Below are 20,440 nucleotides of genomic sequence, written 5' to 3' on the forward strand. Positions count from 1 at the left end.
AAGTTACTAAAGTGTTTTTGTTGTTGCAGAACAGTTAAAACTGAGCTAAATACACATGCTTTTGTAACAAGTTTAATTACATTTTAAACTAACATAATATTTTAATATAAGAGAATGATTCCCTTATAATCAGAACATAATGTCCTTGCAGTTTATTCAAACATATAGTTTGGAAAAGGAAATATCCTTCTATTAGCACTGAATTCAAGAGATAGTTGATACGCCAATCATTTGCTATATTGATTTCTGTCAAAACAGATCTAGCAATGTCCCTTCTAGAAGTTTTTGCTCAAGGTTCCATGACTATTTTTTAAAATTCATTTCAAAATGACAATACACACAAACACAGTAATTTCCATCATTGATTTATATAGGGCAAAACCCAAACCTTTTACACAGAAACATATCATGACTGGAAGCTGCTTCCATGAAAACCATCCTCCTTTAGTGACTGGAAGGAGCTTTTAACAACAGTATAAAGTTGCACCAAGCATTTGAATGCCCCCCAATAAAAATTATTTTTATCACTTCGTGACTTTATTCATTATCAAATTCCTAATTCTACAATGTTCTCGGTTGTTCTACAACCATGACATATGGTTGACTCCAGAACAAACTTGTGACCACTGTGTAGCAAAAAGGCATCCCCTTTCAGACCAGTGCTTATCGTTCTACCACACTGCTGACAACCAGCCCATCCGATCTCATCAGTGTGACACTCTGGGCAGTCACATCTCTAGCCCACTGCTCTAGCAGGCTTTGCACCTGCATTTCCAGGCAAATGCTACTGCACTGTGGGTCGCCCTGAAGATGGTGGGCTGACTGTCAGCGGTGCAGTAGAATAGTAAGCATCGCTCACGATGGGGAGGAATTCAGTGTTGCACTGGATCCAGCCTACATGCTGTGGTGTGGCAAACACTGTTCTAGAACATTACAAAAATACTTTATGTCTCATGCACCCCAGAGACATCAGAAGGGGACTGCCAAAAGAACCCTGAGGAGGTCTGCAAGCTCCTTGAAGCTTGTCACTGCTGCTACTACAGAAGTGACTAAGATCAGCCCTCCAGGGCACAGCATGCCTCTTCCTTCAGGCAAAGTCAGTGATGGCGAGGTGAACAAGCCTAGCTGACTTCCACTGCCTGTTTCCTAGCAGGCTGGATGTGTTTTGTGGCTGCAATTCTGCGCTTCTGCAGGGTGGCAGCCAGTGAAGCTTGCTGCAAATCTACTTCCTTTGCCTAAAATGCTGCTGCTAAACTCCTGCACTCGGACCTCTGCAGAAGCCCAGTGAAGGTAGGAGCATGAAAAAACTTTAAAATTTAACAAATATAGCCATTGGCTGAGAGTGTAAAATTCTACAACCTGTCCTCAGCTAGGTAGGGTCAAAACTGGAGTAATGGTCAGCCCCTGAGAGGAAGAAGAGTGGTTAACTACCTTACCTGTGCTGGTGCGAGGGCATTCCCCATATGTTAGGAATGTCCTTCTTCTTCCAGGGAATAACTTATCACTTGCATTTATGTCAATGTTATCATATACACCACTTCTCAGACCCTTCATAACAATTCTATTATTGATGGCGGCTTTACATTCTCCCATTTGAATACTACTTCCATCCTAGCTACTGTCAGAAGATATATGATTATGCTCTGAGACACAACAGCAGTCATTGTATCTGACTATATTTTGTAATGTTCTGTTTTTCCAAATACTATCAATTCCATCTCTTTTCATAAGGGCTCCATTTATTTAAATACAACAAATATATAACAGGTGCATAGTTTTTAATCTAGTTTTTATTGTCAGGCAAAATAATACAACTGCAGTGCTTTGGGGGGGGAGGGAGGAATGTAGTGCTAATAAATTGTTCAATGCTGGCTTATGGTCAGGTCAGGTCATTATGTTTTTGTTACAGAATAAGTACTGATTACACAGGCCAACACAGATTTTGCTTCCTTATACATTACACCAATTCCTGGGTATATTTTGGAGACATGCCATAGCCTCTTTAGTGAATAGCCTACACCATGGCTTCCTCATGAGGAAGCTGCTTGAACCATTCACTAATGAGGCTATACTATATCTCCAAAACTAGAGGTGATAGGGCAAAACGGATGCCATTTTTGGAATCGGCACCCCAAATTCATATCAAACCACCATAAAGTTTGGGGAAAACTTTTCTGACCTTAAATTTTGTAGGCCTGTGTTATTAACTTAAAATGTTTCTACTGATAAATAAGAAAGTCTGACTTAAAAAAGCAAAGCACTCTTGGGTTAAGGACCAAACTACATATTTTGAAGGACATTATAGTCTGACCCATTTTTCCTTAAAAAAGAACACTGGGGGCACCCATAATGGGGCTAAATCATGATGGGGTAGGAAACCATAACATTTTGCTCTTGTTGTATTTTCAATTTCACACATTCCCTGCATATGGAGAAGCAAACAATCAAGATCAGAATTGCCTGCTACAGTTTTGCTCCATGTGGGACAATTTCCCAGTGATATTTGAGAAAAAGCTGGGTCAGACCAACATGCTATTTGTGACATGTAATTTGGCCCCAAGTAAAGCAGATTAAATTTTTAAAGTATTTGCTACAATTTAGTTCTGAGATGGGAGTAGCTAACACGATAGGGGTGGTACCAGATTTATTTTAATCTAGTATTCATATTAATTATTTTCATATGCAAATATTTATATATTTTGACATCAACACAGATCAAAATAATCACAAAATGGGGGGGGGGAGCAGGTAGTGATGAAGAGTGAATTGAATGTAAAACCAGGGAAATTAAACTCGTTAGTCCCCAGATGCCCAAGCTTATGCATTTGAATCTAGGAGTTAACACAGCAATCCAGGAAAAGAAATTCTGCAAAAATACTCAACGACCTTCAAATAAAAATAAATGTCAATGGTGAAACTTACTCATTAGATGAAGCAGAAAGTTTTGATTTTGTTAATTCTTCACCTAATCAAAAAGATATGACAACTGAAAGACATGATATTTAACAAAATGACCATGCATTATGTGAATCAGTAGTGGCGTTGGGATAGCCATTGGTCAAGTCCACCAGGGACCCACTTGGCCAGGTCAGGTTTTGAAACCCAGAGTATTGATGGCAGTAGTACTTCCCAATGCATCATCAGGGAATGGGTTGGGTCGCCGTGGGTGGCCAGTGCAGGAGTTTATCCTGAGCCCCAGCAACACGACACTGACATGAATCATCTGCCTTTGCCATATTTTCTAAACAAGTATTTGAGATAGGAAAGAACTCTGCAGTTGTCAGCCTTAGCAGTTTTACTAGAATGCAGCAGTATCCTATACTGTCTTTTCTCAATATAAATCAAGAATAAATTTATACTTGTCTTTTTTGTATTACAAACAATGTAGATTAAGATTTACAATTAAGCATATCAGAAAAAAATGGAAAATATTTCACATTTAATGAATTCCTATATAAAAATAACTTTTGCTCAGGAATTGCACATGCAGACAGTCACACGATCTTATTCAAGGCATCAACCCAAATTCCCACACAGAAGTTATTTTCATCATACATAATTATGTTACATAAGAAACAGTCCTAACAGATTCCAAAACCATGGATGAAATTTTCCCTCTCTTTACATTTGTGTCAAAGACCCTAGTCTAAAGGTTCTCAACCTGGGACATCACTGCGTTTCAGCCTGAGGACCTCTGCCTTTACCCCTTTAAGGGGTGGGGAAGGGGATTGATCCCCAGGATTGTGTTGCTGATGGGAGGTGTCAGGGGTTTTCCTTTACTTTACTAAGCTCCTGAGGATGAGGGGAGCCCTGTGGAAGCCTCTGAAGGGCTCCCCAAGCTGCGAAGAATGAAAAATAATGATCGAGACCCACTTCCAGTTTTGTGATTGTGAAATTTTTCATTCTCCGTGGCTTGGAGAGCCCTGCAGGGCTCCCCACACCCCAGGAGCTTGCTGCTGCATCATGTAAGTAAAGGAAAGCCCCTGGCACACACACACACCCCTCACATTGGCACTATTCTGGAGATTGCAATGCTGCACTTCCTCCTCCCCTGCCAAGACTTACCTCAGAAGTTTTTCTCCTGAGAAATATGAGAACCTCTGTCCTAATCAGATAAGGACTGCAATGGTAAGGAGAGGAAAGACTTGACCCTTTCCTGATTAGAATTCCTCCATTCCCAGCTGCTACTTGCACCACTAGGAAAAATGTTTGCATTCAAAGCTTGAGCATATTGTTTCCCTAATGTAGAAAATACAGCCTTTGGGGGAGGGTCCATCAAGAAAATGGAACACGAAGAAGCGTCAACCCCTTTCTCCTACAGTGTTGCAGTCCCAGTCAAATGATGTCCAATGGTTGCTTTTACAAAAGTTTAAGAGACAGCATATTTGATCACAATCCCCAATGTCTTGTCTAGTTTTAAGCTAAGAGAACAATCTCCCCGTTTAAGAACTACCACAGAGGAGAAAGAACTGAACATGACTTCTGAGTAATATTTTCTGGCTTGATGGCTAAAGTTTACATTGTTATGTACATCCACTGGAAGAAAGTTTAAAAATGTGCAGATATCCATATATTGCATGTGTGCACATACAGGCATACACCCTACAAGGAGTGCTAAAAAATGAAATAATTAAAACAAAATAATAATATAGGGGAATCCCTATGTCTCAGAACAGCTAGGATTTGCAATTGCTTACTGTGGGGAAAGATAATTTATCTTATTATAATGACTTCAAACAAAACACTCAAATACAAAAACAAACAAAAAGTGTTTTAGACCATAATTACTCCAGCAGACTTTCATAAACAGGAAGTTCAAATCTGATATAAAAGAAATATCCAACAACCAGATATCCACTTACTAGATGAGTTCCGATTCATTAGTGCCTAAATGAAAGAAAATAAAAGTAAATGTTGCTTACTGAATAAAAATGTGCTATGTAAGCTAAGAAAGTAGAGCTGAAGCTAGAGACAAAAATCAAAGACATCAACAGCTATTGAGCTTAGCAAGCATAAAACATGATGAAGTAGGGATAGATTTCAATATTTGGAAGCCTGAATCCACAGTCTATAAATTCAAGTTAAAGACTGTGTACTGCTTCAAACATGGAGGCTGCTTAGAAGTGCTACAACATGGTAGCTACTCTACATGGGAAGGACACTATTAAGGAAAGTCTTCCTTCTCAGTTTTCTTGACTGATGGAAAATGTAGCTAGTAGCAGCTTGCAGGAAAGTGCAGACAAGTCAAGCAAGTAGGTATTATTCCACATGGCAACACAGTTACCCAAAATAATGTGCAGTTACAATAATTGCCATGCAGAGTCAATTTCAAAGTGGGCTTTGCAAGGCGGGCTAAATCACCATGAGAAAATCACCATGAGAAATCATAGTGTAAGAAATCACCATGAGAAATCTGTGCTGAGCTGATATGAAAATAGATGACAGGACAAATCAGTAATGTCACAGTTATCACAATATTAATTTTTCTTCCACTTTGACAGAACTAGAAACAGTCTTGTATTACAGCCTAACATCCATACCGGGTAAGATGGTGGAATGCCTCATCAAAGACAGGATCTCAAAACACATAGACGAACAGGCCTTGCTGAGGGAGAGTCAGCATGGCTTCTGTAAGGGTAAGTCTTGCCTCACGAACCTTATAGAATTCTTTGAAAAGGTCAACAGGCATGTGGATGCGGGAGAACCCGTGGACATTATATATCTGGACTTTCAGAAGGCGTTTGACACGGTCCCTCACCAAAGGCTACTGAAAAAACTCCACAATCAGGGAATTAGAGGACAGGTCCTCTCGTGGATTGAGAACTGGTTGGAGGCCAGGAAGCAGAGAGTGGGTGTCAATGGGCAATTTTCACAATGGAGAGAGGTGAAAAGCGGTGTGCCCCAAGGATCTGTCCTGGGACCGGTGCTTTTCAACCTCTTCATAAATGACCTGGAGACAGGGTTGAGCAGTGAAGTGGCTAAGTTTGCAGACGACACCAAACTTTTCCGAGTGGTAAAGACCAGAAGTGATTGTGAGGAGCTCCAGAAGGATCTCTCCAGACTGGCAGAATGGGCAGCAAAATGGCAGATGCGCTTCAATGTCAGTAAGTGTAAAGTCATGCACGTTGGGGCAAAAAATCAAAACTTCACATATAGGCTGATGGGTTCTGAGCTGTCTGTGACAGATCAGGAGAGAGATCTTGGGATGGTGGTGGACAGGTCGATGAAAGTGTCGACCCAATGTGCGGCGGCAGTGAAGAAGGCCAATTCTATGCTTGGGATCATTAGGAAGGGTATTGAGAACAAAACGGCTAGTATTATAATGCCGTTGTACAAATCTATGGTAAGGCCACACCTGGAGTATTGTGTCCAGTTCTGGTCGCCGCATCTCAAAAAAGACATAGTGGAAATGGAAAAGGTGCAAAAGAGAGCGACTAAGATGATTACGGGGCTGGGGCACCTTCCTTATGAGGAAAGGCTACGGCGTTTGGGCCTCTTCAGCCTAGAAAAGTGACGCCTGAGGGGGGACATGATTGAGACATACAAAACTATGCAGGGAATGGACAGAGTGGATAGGGAGATGCTCTTTACACTCTCACATAATACCAGAACCAGGGGACATCCACTAAAATTGAGTGTTGGGCGGGTTAGGACAGACAAAAGAAAATATTTCTTTACTCAGCGTGTGGTCGGTCTGTGGAACTCCTTGCCACAGGATGTGGTGCTGGCGTCTAGCCTAGACGCCTTTAAAAGGGGATTGGACAAGTTTCTGGAGGAAAAATCCATTATGGGGGTACAAGCCATGATGTGTATGCGCAACCTCCTGATTTTAGGAATGGGTTAAGTCAGAATGCCAGATGCAAGGGAGGGCACCAGGATGAGGTCTCTTGTTATCTGGTGTGCTCCCTGGGGCATTTGGTGGGCCGCTGTGAGATACAGCAAGCTGGACTAGATGGGCCTATGGCCTGATCCAGTGGGGCTGTTCTTATGTTCTTAACTAGGGGTATTTTGCCTCTCCTATTTGCAAACAAAAGAAATTTTTATTGCAGAGCAAAATTTCATGATAATTTCATGGCAGAAATTTAATGTAAGCAAAACTGGTAAATCACACTACGAAAAAATATCAGGACTTAGCTATAATTACTGGCCGCACAAAGTTTTTTTTAAATTAAGAACAGTGTAATAATATCAAATATAGTTTAATACTTACAGGACTGTGTCTCTGATGTCAGCATAGAAAATAAAATAAAACAAAACATAATTACACAGTAATATTGGGCAAGTCCCAACTTTCAGTATAAGACAGTCTTTGCATTTTAAAATGAAAGAGAAGAAATTGCAATTAATGAATTAAACTACCTGTTTGGTATAGATCTCTCATATAGCAACATTGTATTGTCATATACTTTATATATCTACCTCGACCACAGCTTCTCAAACTGCACCCCAGCCAGGAAAGCCCTGCCTGATGATGGCAGTGCTTTCATGTTCCTGCCACAGCCTAGAACAAAAGGGTTTTTAAAAAACTTACCGGGGCTTGCCATGGCCCTCCTGAGGATGCAGGAGGCCTATGAGCCTCCCATGCCGCCAAACTGCTTGAAACTGTGATCATGACCTGGTTCCCAGATAAAAACCAGAAGTGGGTCGCAATCACATTTTTGAGGAGTTTGGAGGCACAGGGATGCAGATGGGGTTGGAGGCTCCCTGCACCCTCTGGAAGGCCATGGAGATCCCTGGTAAGTTTTTAGAAAGCCCTTTTGGTGCTGCCCCCTCCCTTGCAAGCACTACAGAGGCCCAAACCCTCCCAGAAAGTTTGGGAACCACTGTCCAAGACCAAGACATATATGCAAGCCCAAGACCTTTGGGCTTTGCTCACAAGAGTATTAAGGTGCTTCCACAACAATATGCTTGGATCTTGATTTGTGCCAGAACAAGCCTTGTGCAAGGGTTTTTTCCCACCCCTCCGAACTACAGCTCCCTTCACCTGAGGGACAGGAGCACCACCAGAATGAGATACATTCATCTCAGGAATCCAACAAAGCCCATCAGTGTACATCATGGTAAGAGATGAAACTATGGCTGCAATCCTATACACACCTGCCTGGGAGTAAGTCCCAATAAGCTCAATAGGGCTTAGTTCTGAGTAGAAATATATAGGATTGTGCTGTGCGTCAAATGTTCTGATACAGGTTGAGACTCATTATTCATTTGAGTTCCATTCCAAGCACTCATGTGGATAGCAAAAAATGAACTACAGCAAATCAATTTGAAAAACAAAGTTTCTTTGCTCCTGTGATTTAAAAACAGCCTTGCTGACCTTTTGACTCTAAGATAAGAGTCATTAAGAAGACAATCCATCAATCAGTTGTCCTCCAAGCACTTCACCCAGCCCCTCCCTTCACCAATGCAAAGGGATCACCTTTCTTTCATGTGCTCAGGGGGAAGGGAGGGGTCCGCTGGAGAGAGAAGGACTGATGGATTGTCAGCCAGCTGTCCTCTCTCTCTCTTTCATTAATGAGGCTATTGTTAAAGGACTGCAGTTTTTAAAACCGATTTTAAAGGGGTGCATTTTTCCCCTTCTCCAGGATCAGCACATTCCTTCTCATTTGCAGTGGCCATGCGTGTCGAGTCAAATCCATGTATAAAAAATCCGTGTATAACAAGGCTGGACCTTTATATCATAAATAACTCTAATTAACTTTCTGTCATCTGAATTGTCGGTGGATGGCAGTTTTTTCGCCTATCCCAAACTGACAAGGGATGGAAGGTATATTTAGTCGGTTTCATGTATTAAAAATTGGTCACTGTCTTTAATAAAGTAGCACAAGTTCAACCCAATTGCAATATGGTGTCTTTGCTGGAGGGTGTGAGGGTAAATAGAATGCTAGATGCAGGGAGGTGGCAGCAAGATGCAAGTATCATGTGGTCTTGTGTGTGCTCACTGAGGCATCGGGTGGGCCACTGTGAGATACAGGAAGGTGGACTAGATGGGCCCTGGGTCCGATCCAGTGATGCTCCTTATGTTCTTAAACTAAAAACCAAATGATGAATTCAGTGTTCAAACCAGCATCATTAGTATACCAGAAGGTAGCATCTAAACAATATCTGTACTAATTAGTACAGAAAAACAGTATCAAGCTACATAGTATAATTCTCTAGAAAATAATTTTAGAATCCTTCCTGGGCAGTAAGACTTCTGCTAACCTACTAGCTGATTTGTTTGGCCTCTCTCTGAAACAAAAGTGGCTCTAACATTCATTCACACATCAAGGATGACTTTTTGAATGTAGTATTCCAAAAATGACAGTAATAGCAGCTCTGCTTCTACTTCCCAAAGCCTAGAATATATTGAAAAAGTTGTCCTTTAATTTTTTGACATAATTGATAATAAATTGATTGAGCCAGGGAGGTTCAATATTTTATAGATCTGTACTAACTAGATTAGTCTTAAACTAGCAACAAGTATTATTTATGCCATACTAAATACTGTAACAAGGGTTACTCACAGATACAGCTGGTGATAGTGTGATGTTCCCTATTGATTCTTTTAATTCATCCAGTGAAGGCATGGTATAATGAGAACTATTGTTTGGCTGTACAGGCTTGATTTCCACGTGGAACTTCCTAGGTTCATCATCTTCAGAGTCTGAATCACTTGATGAATAGAAGTGGTTCTCTTTGGTATGTAATTTGCAGTTAAGGTAAACGTTGATTCATCAGTAAATGAATAATATTACTACTTTACACAAGTAACCATGCAAGAATCACACAAAAACAAAGTCCAAAAGACAGTCTGACAATATTAGCTGTGACGATGTGCCATTTTTGTTGCTAAGGAAAACCAAACTCACTGAAGTTAGTGCTTTACTTACTTGGAAAGCTATATAAAAAAGATAAAACATATATAAACATAACATCAACAAGGATATTCTGACTAGATTCCGGTTTAATGCTATACCCGTCTTCATCTACATCTGGAATGTTCTGGAATGAAAGAAGAGCTCTTATTGTGGTAATATAGTTCTGAAATATTTTGATACCACTGAACTACACACAAAATTTATTGTTAATTGATAATCTTTTAACCTATTCATGAAAAAGTTCATCTGACTACAGAAATTTTAAAAGCAATGAGTACAGAGAAATGAGGTTAATCGTGATAGGGTGTTTTACAGCATTGTAAAGTCTTATTGCAAATCTTTCTACCACTTATATTCCATAAAGGAGAGCCAAGACTGAGGGATAGCATTTTGTCTAAACTCAGTGTGTGAAAGTGCTGAATTAGAATTTATTGTGGTTGATTCTACTTGTTCAGGCATGAATTGAGACAAATAATTTTGTGTCACCTTCCAGAGTTAATCCGTTTAGTAAAGCTAGGCAAATTATCCTAGCACGAATTATTGCTATTGTGCTTATTTACAGGCATTTAAGCTTTACACAGAATTAACAAGACTATACCATTTTACAAGCATTGGTCTCACTGTTTACCATTTTTTCTTTACCTATGTAAAAAGGGTGTGTTTACTATGTATAAACACACACATGCCTCTGCCAGAGAACCTGTTATGCACGTGATGAAGCTGACTGTAATCCAAAAACCGGAAGCTATAAGAAGCTTCTTAAGTATTTAAGATGCATCAACTTGTTTCTGCTGCAAAAGATCAACACAATTAGCCCTTTGGTAGTGCTGACCAGATATACAGAGTGTTGACAGCTTTACAGTAAGTGTATTGACCAGCGGGCACCAAACCCCAACCCACAGGGCAGATCCAGCTGATCTCCCCAGAAACCTGCACTGGGCAACTGCTTCTGCCCAGAAATCAGGGCGCATAGCCTGCAGGGACAATGAGCAGTGGAAGCATCTGCCAGATGTGAGTTTCTTGGGTGACTGGTAGGAAAGATGAATGGCTGTAGAATGGAATGGTAAGCGCCACACAGGGAAGGCATTTTTTGGACACAGTGGTCCCGCGGTATGGAGACTGCTGTTCTAGTCAATAAGAAAAGGTAATTCTATACATAAATTTTATTATTAAGCAAAGTAAGCCCTTTCCCGTATTAGACTTCCCAACGAGTAGAATGCTGCTGAAGAAAGTACCCAACCCAGAATATATAGATGCAATTTCTGTTTTAAAACTTGGATGTTTTTCTTCCACTATTCAACATGATTAAGAAAAGAAATAGATACAGAGCGGCATCATATATATACCCAAATGCTTTAGTTATACTTGCTCAAAATCATGAAGCTTTACTATGCTTGACCTCAAGCCGACCCTGTTGTCAGTACATTTTTATCCTAACGAGACTTGACAACAAAATAAATGGAACAAATTCAAATAGCTTGAGGCTGTGTACATTCCCATATTATACTTCAATTAAACAGGCTTCTGAAGTTATACTGGTTGCAGCATTATGTTAGCCATCGTACTTCTTGCAACAAATACTGCCAACTTTGATTGCTTTCAACATAGTTAACACCTTTTTTGCACTGATAGCTAGTGATACTGTAAAAGCAGCTGGTAACTGCTGTGCACACAGAATTCAGCAGATACCATAAGGTAGCATTTTAAGGGAATTTTAAAACGGATCCTTAACAGAAAATAATCATGAAGTTCACACAAGCTACCGCCATACATAGAAATGCCACCTTCCTGACACAACACTCAGTCACAGAGGAACCCTTAGTAGGGATGGGAACTCGAGTCAGATGACTTGAGTTCGAGTCGTGACAATCAATGCTTTTCACTGACTTGTGTACATTTGAGTCACACAGGTGGAAGACTTGGTAAAACACTTGAGTCAAGGACTCCTGACTTGGCACTCAGTCACCACACATGCAAACTTGAGTCTGTCTGTGCTTGTTCTTGTGACATGAAAAACCTCATGGGGCCATCATTCAAACTGGGAAAGCAGCAGGAAGTTCCAGCCAGGAGGCAGGGAAGGGTTAATGTTTGCTTTCGCATCCAAGCGGGGGGGGGGAGGTGGGAGCAGGCTCTCTTCCCCAACTCTGAAGGAACCGGTTATTACTAGATAATCGGGCAGGAGGTCTGGTCTAGAGGGTAGAGCCTCCGTCTGCCTGAAGATAACATCCACAAGGTCGCCAGTTCGAGGCCACCGGCACCGTGCGACCTTGAAGCAGCTGACAAGCTGAAGCCGAGCTATTCCATCTGCTCTGAGCGTGGGAGGCCAGAATGTGAAGCCAAATCGGAATGAAACACCTGAATGTAGTGGTTCTTGAAAGAAAGAACCTTCTCTCAAATTGTAAAAATCCCTATTTAATAAGGGATTTAAATAAAGCCTGCCTATGTAAACCGCCTTGAATAAAGTCTTGAATAAAGACCAAGAAAGGCGGTATATAAATACCTATTATTATTATTATTATTATTATTATTATTATTACTACTAGATGAAAGATGGGAGGTCTGATTTGTTTCTTTGGATCAGAGAGGGCAGGAGGAGGAGCCCAAGGGGGTTCTTGCCTTGGAATTGGCTAGAGAAGCTCAGGGAAAAAGGAGGCGGGGAAGCCGGGAGGGAGGTTTATAGAGATCATGCTTTCCAATCACATGGCTGCTGTGAGCTCCATTGTTATTTGGGGGGAGGGAGCCCCAGTGAATGACTGGCTACAGTGGGACTACTTCTGAGTACAGCTGCAAAGGATTGGGTTGTCCTGGTAAGCTTTGCAGTTGCTGTGCATGACGCTCCTCCCACTTGCCACTTCTGTCCCCACTCACTTGCAGTCCGTCCCACCCCCTCCCACCCCATTTACAGATGGGATGAAACAGCAGGGGAGTGTTTAAAGAGAACCAACACATACACACCCTGGCAGCAGCCCTGTTTTTTCCCCACACCTGACACGTGTATCAAAAAGACTAGTGACTTGAGTCATTTTGAGTCATGAAAATGCTCCAGGAGACTCAGAAAGTGCCCCCGTTAGGACTTGTTTTCAACCTAAGACACAGGGGGCAGAGATTCGTGACTCAGATCAAGCCACACTGGATTTGCCCATCCCTGACCCTTAGATAAATTCCTGTTTCTGTCTTTTATAATGCAGTCTTTTAACTGCGGAGTCTTTGTAAGTATTTGAGGAATCCCAGGATTCCCCTGAAGAGTTTGAAAGCCAATTAACCATGGAAAAAAGAATAACTGAAGTAACCAGTTATAATTTGACACCTGAAAAACCTCACCAGCTGAATGCTCTCATATATGAGGGACTTGGCTATAGCAGTGCAGATCTTAGCAGTGGCGTAGCTAGCCCCCCCCCAGAGCTAAAAATAGTGCTCCACCATGTCACACCTGGAAGAGACATCACTTCCAGGTGTGATGCTACACCAGTGCTTTTTTTTTTTTTTTAATGAAAAAAATTGCCACCTCACTTCCACCTCAGCCCTCCTGCTCGCATCTTCAAGAGATGCGAGCAGCCAGAATCTCTGGCTGCTCACTCCCTTTGCTCCACTGCCTCTCCCACCTGAGCCCCCTCCTGTTTGTCCCCAAGTCCCCGGAACAAGCACCCAGGGACTGCAATCCCCACTGCCCCTCTTGCAAAGAATGTTTTTCCCCCAGCACTTTCTGCAAGAGGCGCAAGCAGCAATCGCGGGGGGGGGGGAATTCTGTAGGTGCGCGGCCAGATTGTTGCCCCCAGACAGCCTGCATTCCGATGGAATTGCTACCCCTACAGCCCCCTGGCTACGCCACTAGTAACCATCTTGGTAGAGCAGATTACTGCAGCATGCTACATGTAAGCTAGCTTTGGAGAACATTTGGAAACTTCAACTGATCCATAACGTTTCAGTCAATTTGACTGGAGTTGGTTCCAGAAAACACATGGCATCAGTACTAACAGAACTACACAGGCTTCAAAGCTAGTTTCCTGGCATGATTCAAAGAACTGATGGTTTAAATTCCAAAAATTGGGAAATTTGGGGGCAAAGTACAATAAACCTCTCACAGCAGTAGACATCTCTTTGTAAAATTTCACTTCCCACACAGGGCCACCATATTTATTCTCTATGACCTTTGAAAAACAGTAAAATGCTTTTGTGTCAGTAGGAGCTTCCTGCCTAAGGTTGATGTGGCTGTTGTTACTGCTGTTGATGTGATGGCTGGTATGTTCTTTTATTGTAAGTTATTTGCAAACTGCCTTTGGAGGATGTTTCTAAATAAAAACTCTCCAGGTTTTTAAGAGGCAGGGATGTTTTCAATGATAATTATATAACTTCAAAGTATATAGTAGATGCATGAATATCTGTCAAATATTAACATTTATATATATTGTCAAAAAAATTAAAGGTAAAACACTTCAGTTATGTTTGCAACTCTTTGTTACAAACTCTGCAGAATGAAGAGTGCTACTGCTTGCTAAAACTGACACTAGACAAGAATAAGCTCATGCAAAATTTTTGAAACACTACAGAAAGAAAATCAGATTTATTATCTGCAACTAAAAAGCAGAGTTGCTCTGCAGAGGAAAAAAATGAAAGCTGAAAGGAATATGCCAGACACATTTACACTAGGATTTGTTTCATTAAAAGTAAATTGAATCTATGAATTCATCTATGAATTAGAAAATTGGATATCTAATAGCTGAAAACAGTCTGCCTACAGGAAATTTTTTTAGAGTATTCTGGAAATCTATTCTTCCATTTCAGCTCCAGGGAGTTTTACCTTTCTGTCACCTTGAATTATACATTGATAAAATGGAAGCCAAAAACCTAAAATCATACTGATGCAAAAAGAACATGCTGCACATATTTTGTCTGAAAATTTATGTTCCTGAAAAGTGTTACCCATATTCAAATTAAGATTACTTACAACTGAATCTGCATCTGGACATTCCCTGTTTAGAAAAAAGAAAGAGCGTTCATAGAATATATTAGGTTTTTTCTATCAAAATCCATCTTCTTTGTACTTATTATTTAATGCATCACTCTAGATATCTTCTTCTTAACACTTTGGAAAAAAACTCAGTGTACAAGATATGACATTTTTTATCCAGCAAAAATATATCATGAAAATAACTGAATACCTGAGCTGCTTAGAAAACTAATCAATGAAAATGAATGGGTTGAAACTCAAGTATGTTTTTTTTAAGAGAGTTTTCTACACAACTTTATTTCAGATGTTCATATCCTTGGATACTATTTAACTATTAACTATTCAGTTGGAAGGGTTAGCAGGGAAAGGGGAAATTTGAACTTTGCATAAATTATCATTCTTAAGACTAGTGGGTAGTCCCAATTTCTGGGAAAGCACATTCTTCTGATGAAAGGTAGATATATTTACTCACCATCTGGGAAAGGGACCTTCCTGTTATCCCAAATTAAACCTGAAAGGACAGGAGCCCTGGACCACTAAATATTTCAAACCACTAAAAACAGCATTTAAGCCAAATGTGGCAAATTTGGGATGGAACTCAAAAGAACAAAGAGATAGCCTTCTCAGCAAGGGCCTATTTGGGCAGCCCATGCCACAATATTCATTTGGGTATTGAGTGATGGACTATCCCCACCTTGAGAATAAGAATTCTTGGAAATCAAAATTTTCTCTTGCTTCAAGAAGATAAATGTATCATCAGTTTAATATTCCAAGGACTGCCTATTTAACAAATTTTTAGGTAGCATTTTTATTTTTTTTTAAATACAGAAAGGGGCATACAGTAGAAACAAGGTTCAGAGGTGCTATGCCTCAGACTACCAGTTGCAAAGAAGCAATGAGAAAAATGAGTGTTGCCTTCCTGTTCTGCATGTGAGCTTCCCAGAGGCATCTGGTTGGATACTGTAGGAATCAGGATACTCAACAAATGAGTCTTTGGTCTGATCCAACAGGGCTCTTCTTATGCTTCAACCATAACAGCTAACAAAAGTTTGCCACAGCAGTTTTAAAACAGCATGAAAATAATTGTTTCTAAACCGATAAAAAAGGGACTTGGCACCTGCAAGAAATATAGGCATCTAAGGTGAATCTTAAATGGGAGAGAATTCTATCATCAGGACACCACGTGGGGAAGGTCCATTCCTCAGATGCCGTCCAAGGATATGAGCAGGAACATGAAAGAGTAGGTGCTCCTTTGGGTACACAGGTCACAAGTAGTATATGGCTTTAAAATACCTTGTTATCAAGCCCTTTACATTCCCTCACCTGCAAAAATTCCTTGCTCTAAGCCAGGGGGCCAGATGTGGCCCGTGGTGAGCTTCTATCTGACCTGTGGCGAGCCTCTTGTTCCCTGAAAGCCCCTGACCCACTTTGCCAAACATATACTGAACTCTGCTCTGGTTGCATCTGGAGGGTGTTCTAAGGGCCAGAGAGGTTGAATGAATGAGCCCATTCATTTGTTCACACATCTAATTTCCATCTCTAATTTATTTATATAAATTTTATATTTAAAAAAATTTTTTGGCCCTCAAAACCATGCCAGACATTTGATGTGGCCCTCTAGCCAAAAAGTTTGGAGACCCCTGCTCTAAGCACTGGTAATGTTCCTGGCAGCATGTTTCTGCCAGCTGTGATTTTCTCTCTTTTAGAATGTACTGAAATGTCCCTCACTTTAATACATTCTAAGTAAGAGAGATGGTGACCAGCAGAAGCAGACCAGCAGGATTGATCACAGCACAGCAGTGCTTGAAGTATTTAGCTGCTGCCTGCAAAGGTGTAGCAAAAACAAGTTTTTAAAAAGAGGTTTAATATCACCTCTTGCCCAAGAAAAAAATCAAGCTCTGATCTTCTTGTTGGCAACCTTCAGTCTCGAAAGACTATGGTATCGTGCTCTGATAGCAACTGATTAATGACATGACTGCTTTAAAAGTGGGCACAAGCCCCAGTTTGCAGCAGTCTTCTGAAAAGCCCTCAAAGGAAGGCCTCTATCCAAAATATATGGGGGGCAGGGTCAACTCAGAACGAAACTGCACTCTCTTGCACGAGATAAATTTTTTCTCTTGCCATAATTCCATAGTTCAGCCATTAGAAACCATCTTCAGGATGCAAGTGACCATCTATTTTTATTGCTTTGTCCATTTGAGGCAAAATCAACCCCTATGGTAAGAAACAGACGGTGCTGGAACTATACTTCTTCCTAGAATTGAAGGCCCAGGAATGGCTTGAGGTGGCCAGTGTCAACAGTATTCTTGAAGACACCTAAAAATCCATGTAGCAGGATCTAATACATGGATTTTCCAAGCCATGAGATGCTTAACCCATCCAAGAAACTCTGGTACTACCATGAAGAAAGGATGGTAAGAAATGTGGAAGAAAAAAATTCTTTACAACCCAGGATAGTGTGCCAACTGCATCCTTACCTGAGTCAGTCAAAGTCTCTATCAAGGTGTTCCATTCATTGCTTACATCAAGATTTGACTACTGTAATGTGCTCTGCATGGGACTATCCCTGAAGACCACCCAGAAGCTTCAGTCATTGCAATATGCGCTGCAGGTTTTCTGACTGAAAATAGGTTCTTTGATCATACCAGTGTTTTTGGTTATACCAGCTGCACTGACTGCCAGTATATTTCTGAGTTCAGTTCAAGGTACTGCTGATTTCCCTTTACAGCTCTATATGATTTACAGTACAATCCTACATGTTTACTCAGATGCAAGTCCCACTACATTCAGTGAGATTCACTCCCAGGTAAATGTGTACAGAGGGCCCTGAGTATCTGCAAGAGATACTAAGAGTTCCAGGACCTCCTTCAATTTCCAAATTCTGTGTGTTTCTCAAACTGTGGATCAGGATCCACTAGGTGGGTTATGAGTCAATTTCAGGTGGGTCCCCATTCATTTCAGTATTTTATTTTTAATATATTAGATTTGATGCTACCATGGTATGTGACTGCATTTGGGGAAATGTTACAGACCTGTACTTTTAACAAGTTACTATGTATATTCTTTTAACAATTATAGTAAATGGTATTTACTCCTGGGCAGGATTGCAGCCTAGGATTCCTAAAAATTTTCCAACTTGATGATGCCACTTCCAGTCATGACATCACTTCCTGTGGGTCCTGACAGATTCTCATTCTAAAAAGTGGGTGTCAGTGCTAAATGTGTGAGAATCACTGCTGTGGATAATTAAATCTGTGCTTAGGCCTCAGAGCAGTTCCTGGATGCAACCAGAAGTCTCTAGCACAAACTGGAATTGTCTTTTGGACACCTCCGGGAGGCTGCAAGTGACCTTCCTGCACTTCAGAAGGCCTCCAGATGCGACTGGAAGGTGGATACTGAAATCCAAGCCCACTGATAAAGAGGACCCACTGTATAGGATTGCAGCCTTAGGGCCAGTATATCTAAAGGACTGCTACCCCCTATCTGAAATGGTCTGTCCTTGAGATCAACATGTGGTAGCGGGAGAACCTCCTGCAAGTGCCACCATTTAGAGAATTTCAGTTAGTGGCAACACTAACAGGGGAACAGTCTTCTCTGTTGTGGCACTCCAATGGGGAACACGCTCTGTCTTGAAATTAGACAGAGTTTTGCTTAGACAGCAAACTTCCTTTGCTGCGGAAGTTCCAGGAGCACTTGAAGACCTTCATTTAACTTTCTGCCTTTTCTGATTTCAGGCAATTATTTCTCTCTGTTTAATTTTCTGACCGGTACTGCAGTCCTTTAACTTTCTCCATTTTTATCAGATAATTGTATTGTTTGTAATTTAAAATCTGCATTTTAACCAGAAATGTAAGCCACTTTGGTTATATCCATAGGATGAAGATAAGTGGAATATTTTAAATAAATTATATCTTACATTAAGTTTTGAATTTTAAAACAATCTTTACAGAAAAACACTGTCCCTCAAACCATGAATTGTAATGTTAACTAAGATTATGCTACTGTTATGCTTTTTCAAATTTTTAAGTGATTTACTAAAGTTTGAAGCATACTTACACAGATTCTGCATCTTTTTCCTTCTTAATATTAATCCCTGGCAACCCAAAATGCTTTCTTTTTCTTGGTTTTATTGCTGTAAAGTAAATATTGTTAGATTAAAATACATACTTAATAGTACAGGATATATGAATTTCTAGTATATAGTTCATGTCTGCAGATGTGAAAATTATCTACGCACAGAAGAACCCATATATGCACTACCAAGCATACTAATGTGATTTGGGTATTAAGAGGGGCCCCATATACACAGATTCACTTATCCACGGGGCCCCTACATGCGCGCCCTTCCTCTGGAGAGTCCTCTGAGCCCAGCCAGACAGTTAAAAAAAAGAAAAGAAAACACACTACTTCCAGTTTTTCTGTGAAATTGGAAGTGATGATTTTAATGCCTTATAAGGCGCTGGGAGGCCAGGGGAAGCCCCAGAGAGGATTTTGCTAGTGGGCAGTCCAGTTGGTACAAGAGTTGGCAGTTCTTCCATATATATGCAATAAGATACATGCTGATGTCCCGGAGGGCCTCCTAATGCCTTATAAGGTATTAATAACGTCACTTCTGGTTTGACAGAGAAATTGAACATAGCTTTTTTAATTGTTGGGCTCAATTTGAGCCCAGTAGAAGCCGCAAACGGATGTCCAAGGTCTCTGCTGGATTCAGAGGACCCTCCAGAGGCAAGGGGAGCAGAGCTCCCCTCACCTCCAGAGTGTGGGGGGCGTCCTATGGAATTAGTTTTAGTTAACTGTGGGGAGTTCTGGAATGGAACCCCCATGGATACCGGGGCACGCCTGTAGATGGAAAGAGTTCAGACACTACAGCAGCAAATAAAATGAAGATGTTTCATTTTATGAGATCAGCATGTGTCTTATTGCATATATACAAAACAGCCAACTGGACTTCTCACCAACAATCCCCGATGATCTACAGTTTGGTCCCCCTCATTCAGTTTACCACTGAATTTAGACACCTTTTCAAGGCTTTAGCAATTAATCTGGTTTCAACAAAAGGAGAAATAGAGCCAAGTGGCATCAACATACTATTATCAACATACTAACACAATCTCACCTCAAATCTTCACACTTCTCCCCTCAGTTTCATAGAGTTTTTAAAGTCTACAGGAACAAGATTGTACCAACAGGAAAACATTTATAGTGTGACACAACAGAACCCTAATAGCGTTGTGTTGGGTTTTTTTCTGACAAGAATGGACCCAGTGTAAAGTTCTATTCCCAAAACTCAAGCTTCCTATAAAAGATACCATGGCCAATGGTACTCAAAAGAGCCAACAAGTTCAGGACAATCAATAAAGTCTACCTTCTGACAAAGATCATCTAGCAGGGTTACAAAGGTGGTTTCTGCCTAAAACTGGTACAGAAGCTAAACTGATAAAGATCTAGACCAGTGTTCCTCAAAATTTGAGGGAGCTTTACTCCCTCAGTAAGTTCTTTCAGGGGAGGGGCTTCAAGCACTTTGAACAGAAAACATGCATGTGTATGCTTGGAAATGGAATGTGAGGATTGGGGAGGGGAATTTGCTAGCAATGTCAGCTATAATATAATGACTATGATGTAATGATAC

The 20,440-nt window shown here is 40.8% G+C and overlaps 1 protein-coding gene across 1 annotated transcript in view; it reads right to left on the reverse strand.

Moving 5' to 3' along the window:
• FCHO2 (FCH and mu domain containing endocytic adaptor 2) overlaps positions 1 to 20,440 on the reverse strand; it is a 97,107-nt gene that overhangs the window by 28,915 nt on the left and 47,752 nt on the right. Inside the window, exons 10-16 of the mRNA XM_066613327.1 lie at positions 18,865 to 18,940; positions 14,806 to 14,830; positions 9,927 to 9,984; positions 9,507 to 9,682; positions 7,211 to 7,222; positions 4,863 to 4,887; positions 2,923 to 2,965 (exon numbers count right to left, since the gene is read on the reverse strand). Coding sequence (XP_066469424.1) covers positions 2,923 to 2,965; positions 4,863 to 4,887; positions 7,211 to 7,222; positions 9,507 to 9,682; positions 9,927 to 9,984; positions 14,806 to 14,830; positions 18,865 to 18,940 — 415 coding nt within the window. The remainder of the gene's footprint in view (positions 1 to 2,922; positions 2,966 to 4,862; positions 4,888 to 7,210; positions 7,223 to 9,506; positions 9,683 to 9,926; positions 9,985 to 14,805; positions 14,831 to 18,864; positions 18,941 to 20,440) is intronic.

The sequence above is a fragment of the Tiliqua scincoides genome, chromosome 2 (genome assembly GCF_035046505.1).
Source record: "Tiliqua scincoides isolate rTilSci1 chromosome 2, rTilSci1.hap2, whole genome shotgun sequence".
Classification (NCBI taxonomy): Eukaryota; Metazoa; Chordata; class Lepidosauria; order Squamata; family Scincidae; genus Tiliqua; species Tiliqua scincoides.